General features: G+C 52.0%; 1 protein-coding gene across 1 annotated transcript; it reads right to left on the minus strand.

Annotated features, from left to right (window-relative positions):
- Window positions 1-865: 865 nt before the first annotated feature.
- Window positions 866-8,876, minus strand: SHBG (sex hormone binding globulin). The gene is made up of 9 exons (XM_029285844.1): window positions 8,775-8,876; window positions 7,534-7,649; window positions 6,443-6,632; window positions 5,663-5,824; window positions 3,508-3,676; window positions 3,204-3,352; window positions 1,822-2,045; window positions 1,539-1,546; window positions 866-1,032 (listed from the first exon to the last, which is right to left on the minus strand). The coding sequence occupies exons 1-9, from the start codon at window positions 8,874-8,876 to the stop codon at window positions 866-868; spliced, it is 1,287 nt and encodes a 428-aa protein (XP_029141677.1).
- Between the last annotated feature and the right edge of the window lie 933 nt (window positions 8,877-9,809).

Raw genomic sequence — 9,809 nt, forward strand, 5'->3', positions numbered from 1 at the left:
TCTATCTATCTATCTATCTATCTATCTATCTATCTATCTATCTATCTATCTATCTATCTATCTATCTATCTATCCTTTTAAAATAGACAGCCATCCACTTTAGACTATCCGTTTATTAAGATATTTACAAGTTGCGCTTTCTGTCTGAATTACACGCTTCAGCCAGGCCAGGGGAATTTTTTTTAGGGATTTCTCCTGCTTTCTTCAAAGTCTGCAACTCTCTCTCTTTCTCTCTCTTATTACAATTAGTAATAAGACGTTGCTACTATAGGTTACGGGGAGTTTACTACCGGTAGCACCAGCTCGGTTGCAGGCCTTCAAATCTGGACCAGCCTGAACCGATATTTCTCAACCGTGGGAACTTTTAAGACAGGTGGACTTCAACTCCAGGCATTCCCCAGCCAGCAAGGGTTTACCAGAATTTGGCAAGGATAGGGCAAGAATAAATGTCCACCTCTCTTAAAGCATCCTGGCTAGGAATTCTGGGAGTTGAAGTCCACCTCCCTTAAAGTACCCTGGCTAGGAATTCTGGGAGTTGAAGTCCACCCAACTTCAAAGTTCCCACGGTTGAGAAGCATTTGTGGATACACTAATTCTGCAAACCTGGAGCCCATAGGAGATTAACATCATTGCCGATTCCCACAATTGTCCGACAACACAACTACAAGCTGACTTGGCACCCAGCCGCTCATCAACCACGCGGGCAACAATCACACCGCTGCTCGATGTTGCGGCTACGGGAACTTAGCCATCACCACACACGTTCACGGACGGCAGAACAGAGAGAGACGGCGACAGGTGTGTCCAGGGGTGTAAAAATTGCCCAGGTGTGCGTGTGTGTGTGTGCAGTAGCGCCGCCGTCCCTTTAATGCCCATCATCCACGTCGACTTTGTTTCCCACGTTCCCGGGGCAGCTGTGTGCCCAGATCGAGTTGCTCCGGTACTGAGCGTCATCGAAGTCCAGCTCGTGGCCTTGAACCCGGACGGTGTTGAGGCAGCCCTGGAAACGAGGAGATTCCGGAGTTTTTCCCTCTCCTGAAATAAAGATATATTTTTTTTAAAAAAGGAGTCGGAAATAACAGAAGCCCAGCAGCATATAAATCCGGCTGCATTTCAATGCGTCGTTAGCCTGGGGAACTCCCTGCCACAAGATGCTGCAAATATAATTCGGGTTGACTTAGGGACCGTTCAGACATTACAAGAGCCTTGGAAAAAAAGGGACTTAGGACCGTTGTTTTACACTTACGACCGTTGCCGCGTTCCCCGGGGGGGGTCACGGGATCAAAATTCGGCCGCTGGGCAACTGACTCGTATTTATGACGGTCGCGGCGTCCCGGGGTCGCGCGATTCCTTCCCCTTTTTTGTGACCTTCCGACCAAGCAAACTCAGCGGGGGAAGGTGGACTCACTTAACAACCGGGTTACCAACTTCGCAACTGCAGCGATTCGCTTAGCGGCCGCGGCGAGGAAGGTCATAAAACGGGGGCAAAACTCGCTTAACAACTTATCGTAAAACGGGGACAAAACTCACTTAACAACTTATCTTGCTTCGTAGTGGAGATTCCGTTTTAAGTTGTATTAGAAACCTGCCAGAGCATAAATTCCAAACGCCTGTGGAACTCCATGCCACAAGATTCAGGAGATGTACAGCTCTTCAGCAGAGTGAGATTATTTTTATATTAAATTGATACGCTGCCCATCCGGGCGACTTGGGGTGACTTACACCCTCTTTTTAGCCGGAGTTAAGGTCGGATCTGGCTACACCCCCCCCTCCCGTCCCATGTGCCCCTTGCTATGGTCCCCCCCCCCTTCCCGGGAAGACGTACCAGATGCCCCTCCGATGACCAGGTTTCCCATGTTGCTCAGCCAGACATCTCTCAGGCTCTCGTAATCGTCCCTGGGGGTGGGCTTGGTGACCTCGGTGTCGCCCAGACGCAGCGTGAAGGAGGAGGGGGTGAGGAGGAGGAGGAGGGGGGTGTCCAGGCAGCCCCCTTGGGGGAGAGGGAGCAGCAGGACCGTCTGGTTACCCATTTCGGCCGTCAGATCCTGGGGGGGAGGAGGAGTCACAAAGCGGGTTGAGGAGGGGGCGGGGCTGAGTGCAGTTTCCGTGGTTCTCCCCCCCCACGGGGAAGGGGTCCACGGCACCCACAGGCCCATGATGCCCTGCACACAAGCCTTGGTGTCTGTCTCAGGTCTCTCCCCACTTGGGAGCCTTCACTCATTCCTTCCTTCGTTCATCCACCCGCCCTCCATCCATCCGTCTTTCTACCTTTCCTTCCTTCCTTCCATTCATCTTTCCAACATTCCCTCCATCCTCCCTTCCATCCCTCCATCCATCCATTCGTCAAATTTTCATCCATCTTTCCAACCTTGGTTCTTTCCATCTATCCTTCTTTCCTTCCATCTCTCCTTCCATCTATCTATCCATCCTTCTTCCTTTCATCCATCCTTCCATCCATTTGTCAAACCTCTGATCCATCTTTCCAACTTTCCTTCCTTTCCTTCCATCTGTCCATCCTTCTCCCTTACATCCTTCCAACCTTAAATCCATCCTTCCTTCCTTCCTTCCTCCCATCCTTCCTTCCATCACTCCATCCATTCTTCTTCCTTCCATCCTTCCAATCTTCCATCCATCCTTCTTCCTTTCATCCATCCTTCCATCCATTCATCCATCCAACCTTCCAGTCATCTTTCCTTCCCTCCCTCCCTCCTTCCCTCCCTCCCTCCCTCCCTCCCTCCCATCCTTCCTTCCATCCCTCCATCCTTCCAATCTTCCTTCCTTCCTTCCTTCCTCCCTTTTTCCCTGCCTCCCTTCCTCCAATCTTCTTTCCCATCTCCTTCCTTCCTTCCTCCCTCCGTTCCTTCTTTCTTTTCTTTCCTTCCTTCCTTTTTTCCTTCCTCCTTTCTCCCTCCTTCTCATTCCCATCTCCTTCCTTCCTTCCTTCCACCCACCCACCCACTGACAGATGCCCACACAGTTGTGGCCACCCTCTTGACTTATCGGCCCCTCCCGGCAGTCATTCCCGGCAGCCCAACCCATCTGGCGGGCACCTCGACCGCCGGCCAGCCCTGCCCCCCCCTTCTGGCAAAGTGTGTGTCTCTGTGTGTGTCTGTGTGTGTGTGTGTGTGTGTGTTCCTGCTACCAGCCATCCAGGACGCAGGGAGGCTCGTATGCCTCCGCCCGTCCGTCCTCTCCGTCCTCACCGTGCGCTCCAGGGCCAGGCGCAGAACTGGGCGCTGCTCCTCCACCGCCCAAACGGCCAGCAGGGTGCTGAGCTGGGGGGCGGCCCTGATCCGCAGCTGCAGGGAGAACCCCCAGGTGCCGTCCATGGGGCTGAGCCTGACGGGGAGGCCTGCGAGAGACAAGGAGGAGGATGAGGAGGAGGCCGTGGCTGGCACCTGCGGCGGCTGCCACCGCCGGTGCCCACCCCTTGGCGAGAGACGGGGTCGTCGCCCTGCCAGGCCCTCCCCATCGAGGGACTCCACAGCCCCTGGTGCCCAGCCATACCTGAGACTTGAAAGACGGCCAGTCCGTCGCCAGGGAAGAAGCTGCCCCGCTGGACGGTGGCCAAGCAGACCTTGGCGCCGGGGTCCTGCAGGGACGCCCCCTCCTGCCACGCCTGGCTCGTGTTCAGCCAGTCCCAGCGCCTGATGCAGCCGTCCATCGCCGGGTTCAGCTGCAGCCCCCGTCGGTCCAGGGGGTGGGGGGGTGAGGGGAGAGGAGGAGGCAGGATGGGGAAAAGACAAAAGACCCTCTTGAAATTGGGGTGGGGGGCGTTTCGGGGAGGAAGGGGGTGGCGGCAGGGAGAGCCTGGCGTTGAAGGGCGTCGCGGTTTTGGACGATTGTGAATCCCTGGTTCCGCAGGCGGTCCTTAGGACCGTAAGGGAGCCTGACCGTTCCCGGTCGTTAAGTCGGGACAGTCGTAAAGTGGGTGGATCGCGTGACTGGCCCCGCTTTGCAAAGGTTGTTTTTGGGGCGAGTAAGTCAAGACCAGTTGCAAGCTGAGCATCTATTCCTGTTCTGCATTTTATTATTCTGTTCTGTTCTGTTCTGTTCTATTTTTTTATTATTCTATTCTATTCTATTCTGTATTTTATTATTCTGTTCTATTCTATTATTTTATTATTCTATTATTTTATTATTCTATTCTATTTGTATTTTATTATTCTATTCTGTATTTTATTATTCTATTCTATTATTTTATTATTCTATTCTATTCTGTATTTTATTCTATTCTATCTGTATTTTATTATTCTATTCTATTCTATTATTCTATTATATTCTGTATTTTATTATTCTATTCTATTCTATACTATTCTAATTTTATTATTCTATTCTATTCTGTATTTTATTATTCTATTCTATATTTTATTATTCTATTCTATCTGTATTTTATTATTCTATTCTATTCTATTATTCTATTCTATTCTGTATTTTATTATTCTATTCTATCTGTATTTTATTATTCTATTCTATTCTATTATTCTATTATATTCTGTATTTTATTATTCTATTCTATTCTATTCTATTCTTATTTTATTATTCTATTCTATTCTGTATTTTATTATTCTATTCTCTATTTTATTATTCTATTCTATCTGTATTTTATTATTCTATTCTATTCTATTATTCTATTCTGTTCTGTATTTTATTATTCTATTCTATTCTATTCTGTATTTTATTATTCTATTTTATTCTGTATTTTATTATTCTGTTCTATCTGTATTTTATTATTCTATTCTATTCTATTCTATTCTATTCTATTCTATTCTATTCTATTCTACTCTACTCTACTCTACTCTACTCTACTGTACTCTACTCTATTCTATTCTATTCTATTCTATTCTATTCTATTCTATTCTATTCTGTATTTTATTATTCTATTCTATCCTGTCCTATCCCATCCCATCCCATCTATTCTTATTATTTCTATTTCTAATCTGTTCTGTTCTTTGCAATAAATTCCAGTATAGCACAATGGGACAAATCCAGACCCCCTTGGTTCATAAATGATGCTTTATGGCTGGTGAACAGTTTGAATGGCTCAAACCATGGCTCAAACAAGCCATGATTCAAACACCATGCCCAAAAGCTTTAGACAGACGGACGTATCTCTCAAGCTAAAGATTGGCTATGTGCTTTGAGCTGGGCCCAAATTCAAATCCTCATTTCCCCCCATTCTGTCTCTGGATCCGTTATCCTTATTCCCCCTGACCCACCTTGCAGGGCTGTTGTGAGAATAAAACAGAGGGAGGATGCAAAATAATAAAAGAGTTTTGGATTACTTCAGAACAGTGTTTTCAAGCTTGGGAGTTATGAAAAGTTATGAAAAGTGTGGACTTCAGCTCCCAGAATTCCCTTTTGATATGTATACCCATTGTGGCCTGCTTACTCTCGTATAATCCTTTCCTCTGCAATCTCTCCGCTTATAAGAGAATAAGCAGGCCACAGTGGGGGTCCACACTTTTCATAGCTCCCAAGCTTGAAAACAGGTATGGCTGGCTAGGGAATTCTGGGAATTGAAGTCCAAACTTCTTAAAGCACCCAAGCTCGAGAAAAAAAACTGGTTTAGAGAAAAGATGGGAAAAGGAATCCATTGGGGACTTTAGGCCATTTTGGGTCTCGCGGCGTACGGACGCCGGAGGACAGAGATCCGTCTTACCGGGACCAGCAATTCAGTCGGCAAGATGAACAGGCCTCCCACCCCGATGCGCATCTGGGGGGTGGTCCGGTTCACAATCGGGTGGGAGACGTGGCTGAGGGTGAGTTGGTCCTCTCCGTCGAGCAACAACATTACGACGTGTCCTTCGTTCTTCACCGTGATCTGTCCGGGGAGCACAGGAGAAGTCGCATACAGGGACAGAGGAAGAGGAGGGTCAGAAAGGATCGGGACCCCCACCGGAGGACGTGGGAAACATGGGGGAGGCGGGGGGTCTCCTTTAGCTGATAGGTAGTCCTCGACTTATGACCGGCTCCATTTCAATGCCTCGTTAGCCTGTGGAACTCCCTGACACAAGATGCAGCAAATATATAAGGATAGCCTTTGACTTACAACCGTTTGTTTAGTGACCATTTGAACTTAAGACGGCACTAAAAAAAACGATTTAGAACCATTTTTCACACTTATAACCATCGCAGCATCTCTGTGGTTATGGGATCAAAATTCGGACGCTCGGCAACTGACTCGTATTTACGACGGTCGCAGCGTTCCCGGGATCACGTGATCCCCTTTTGCGACCGTCTGACCAGCAAAGTCAAGGGGGAAGCCGGATTCGCTTAACGGCCGCACGATTCACTGAACGACTGCGGTGATTCGCTTAACGACCGTGGCAAAAAAAGGTCTTGAAATGAGGTGCCACTCGCTTAATGACTTGCCTCGCTGAGCGGTGGAAATGCTGGTCTCGTTTGTGGTCGTAAGTCGAGGACCCGCCTGTCGTCTTACCCGATGCCACTGGCCGTCGTTGAGACGCCGCCCCCCGGAGACGGTGATGTTGGTGAGGGAGTTGTGGATCTGCATGATCGGTTTCCCCCGACGCAAAGCGAGCACGAACCAGTCGAAGCCGGGATTGGTGTCCCCGTAGAAGATGACCCCTTCCGGGTCGAAGGTCCGGAAGTCGAAGGAGGAAGCTGCACTGGGGGGGGAGGAACAGGGAGGGTCGTCTCAAGGGGGGAACCAGAGGGGGGAGGGTCCTAATGCAGACCCCTCCCAGATGGGGAAGACACCGAGGGTGGTCGTTGACTTCTCTTCCACACCTCCCTGCCTCTCTCTCTCTCCCTCTCTCCCCTCTCTACCACTCTCTCTCTCTCTCTCCCACTTTCTCTCTCCCCTCTCACTCTCCTACTCTCTTTCTCTCTCTCCCTCTTTCCCACTCTCTCTTTCTCTTCTGCTCTTTCTCTCTCCCGCTCTTTCTCTCTCCCACTCTCTCTCTCCCCGTCCCTCTCTCCCACTTTCACCCTCTCTCTCTCCCACTCTCTCTTTCTCTCCCTGTCTCCCCCACTTTTGCCCTTTCCTTCTCTTTTTCTTTCTCTCTTTCTCCCTCCCTTCTTTTCTCTTTCCCTTCCTTTCTCTCTCTCCCTTTCCCTTTTCTTTCTTTCTTTCTTTCTTTCTTTCTTTCTTTCTTTCTTTCTTTCTTTCTTTCTTCTCCCTCCCTTTCTTTCTCATTTTCTCTTCTCTTCTCCTCTCTTTCTTTTTCTCTTCCTCTTTCCCTCTTTCTTTCCCTTTCTTTCTCTCTCCCTCTCTCTGTACTAAAGATCCCATCATCCCCGCACTCCTCCTCTCCTGCGGGGGGGGGCTTCTTCACCCTCTCCGAGAGACCCTCCCCCCAGCTGCTCTGGGACCCCCCACGGGAGACCTGGCGCAGACTCCGTCCTGGGCCTGGCAGCACGTAGCCTGGCAGCCTTGCGCGGCATCCTGGCAAAGCCTGCGCAACTCCTGGAAGGAAGCCGCGCTCCCCGGGTGGGGCGGGAAAGGGGGGGGGAGGAAGCCCCTTGGCCACGCCCTCTGCCCACCCACCCACCCACCCCCTTCCTTACCTGGTTACCCTTCGCAGGTCAATGAGGAGACTGGCAGTTGGGGAGGGGTCTCCCCATCTCTGCCCCAGGTTCAGCCCCCCGGCTTCCACGGCCGAGCCTGGGAAACAGGCACCCAGCTGGAAAGTGGGGGGGGGGGGGGAGAGGAAAAAGACCGGCATCAGCCCCGGCCGCCCGCCAGGGGGCAGCACCCCGCTGGCGGAGAAACAGAAGCCGCGCAGTACCCGGGCGCGCCGCTAGGGGAGGGGATCGCCCGCGGAAGGTGCGCGGCGAGGTTTCAGCCACGAGGGGGCAGCCTTGCTCCGTGGGAAAGGGCGCGGGAGGGGCGGGGAAGTCCGCAAGTCCACCCCGGGGGGGGTGGCTAGGGGCTCGGGCACGACTGGATGACCTCACGCACTGCGGAGGGTCTCTAAGCGAGCTTGCTCCGTTTCCCTTTGGCCAAAAAAGGGACCCTCTCTCCAAATCAGCCTCGACCCCCCCACCAGCACCCCCTCGCTTGCGCTGGATCCCGCGGGACTCTTGAGCTTCCTCCAGGGAGCAATCCAACAGGTGAAGCCGCTGCCTCTCTTCTGCCCCTGCTCAAAGCAGCTGGGGGCGCCGCGCCCAGCTGGGGCAGAGGACANAGTTGGAAGGGACCCTGGAGGTCGTCTAGTCCATCCCCCCCCATCCCATTCTGGGGCAGAGGACAGAGTTGGAAGGGACCCTGGAGGTCGTCTAGTCCATCCCCCCCCATCCCATTCTGGGGCAGAGTACAGAGTTGGAAGGGACCCTGGAGGTCGTCTAGTCCATCCCCCACACTATCCCATTCTGGACAAACGGCTGTCCGGTTCTGAAACGAATTAACGCTCTTTTGCAGACACCCGTGGGGGACCCGGAGCCCCATTCCGGTGCCTTCGCGCAGCTGGGCCTCCCCTGTTGAACTGCAGCCTGCAGTCCTGATATGAACAAGCGGGCACCGTCCTTTAGAGCATTAAACCGTCCGGATCACAAAAAAAAAAAGAGGGAGAAATTGGATCCCACTGACCGGAAGCAAGCCCCCCCCCAGGCCCCAATCTTCTCCCCCAAACGGGGTAGGGGGGGTCTTCAACCAAGGTTGAGGAATTCTGGGAGTGGAAGTCCACAAAAGTGGCCAAGGTTGAGGACCCCCGGCGTAGGGGCGCTTGCTGAAGCGGGGTTGGACTAGAAGACCTCCGGGATCCCTTTCCCATTCTGGAATTCCGTAACCTGCAGCCTGCCCGACTCACCTTCAGCGCGTCCCCCTCCTCCGTCTCTTGAATCGGGTCCCCCGTGGCCCAGGGGTGGCCGGGGGCCACCAGCAGGATCAGCCAGGCAGCAGCTGGGAACATGGCTGGACGGCGCAGACAGTCCGCCCGGAATGGATCCGGCTGTGGTCAAATTCCAATTTTCCGATCCTGTTGACATAAACTTTTTCCAGGGGTCAAGGCCCCTAGTCTAGCCAGGCTGCCAGGAGGCAGTGCCCACCCACCCCCCAAGGCCTCACCTGTCTTTGGGGAAGGGTCCTCTGGCTTCTCCACCAGGTTGACTAACGGATCTGCAGGCACTCAGAATCGGAATGGGGGTCCTGGGAGGTCGTCTAATCCAACCCCCTGCTCAAGCAGGAGGCCCTACACCCCTTTCAGACAAAACTGCAATGTGATCAGAATGGAGCTGGAAGGGACCTGGGAGGTCTTCTAGTCCAGCCCCTTGGCAAGCAGGAGACCCCGTACCGTTTCAGACAAACACATAATCAGGATGGAGCTGAAAGGGACCTCAGAGGTCTTCGAGTCCAGCCCCCTGCTCAAGCACGAGGCCCTATACTCCTTTCAGATAAATATGTAATGTAACAGAGCGAAATGGGACCAGAGCGAAAAGGGACCTTTGTGGTCATCTAGTCCAACCCCCTGCTCAAGCAGGAGACCCCGATACCATTTCAGACCAATATGTAATGTAATCAGAATAGAGCTGGAAGGGATCTGGGAGATCTTCTAGTCCAGCCCCCGGACAAGCAGGAGACCCTATACTCATTTCAGACAAATATGTAATGTGATCTGAATAGAGCTGGAAGGGACCTCGGAGGTCTTCTAGTCCAGCCCCCGAACAAGCAGGAGACCCTACACCATTTCGGACAAATATGTAATGTGATCAGCTGGAAGGGACCTCGGAGGTTGTCTAGTCCAGCCCCCTGCTCAGGCAGGAGGCCCTACACCATTTCGGACAAGTGGCTGTCTAGTCTCTTCTTAAAATCGTCCAGCGATGGAGCACCCACAACTTCCGGAGGC

This window comes from Protobothrops mucrosquamatus, unplaced genomic scaffold (assembly GCF_001527695.2).
Source record: "Protobothrops mucrosquamatus isolate PMUCROS unplaced genomic scaffold, P.Mucros_1.0 scaffold2338, whole genome shotgun sequence".
NCBI lineage: Eukaryota > Metazoa > Chordata > Lepidosauria > Squamata > Viperidae > Protobothrops > Protobothrops mucrosquamatus.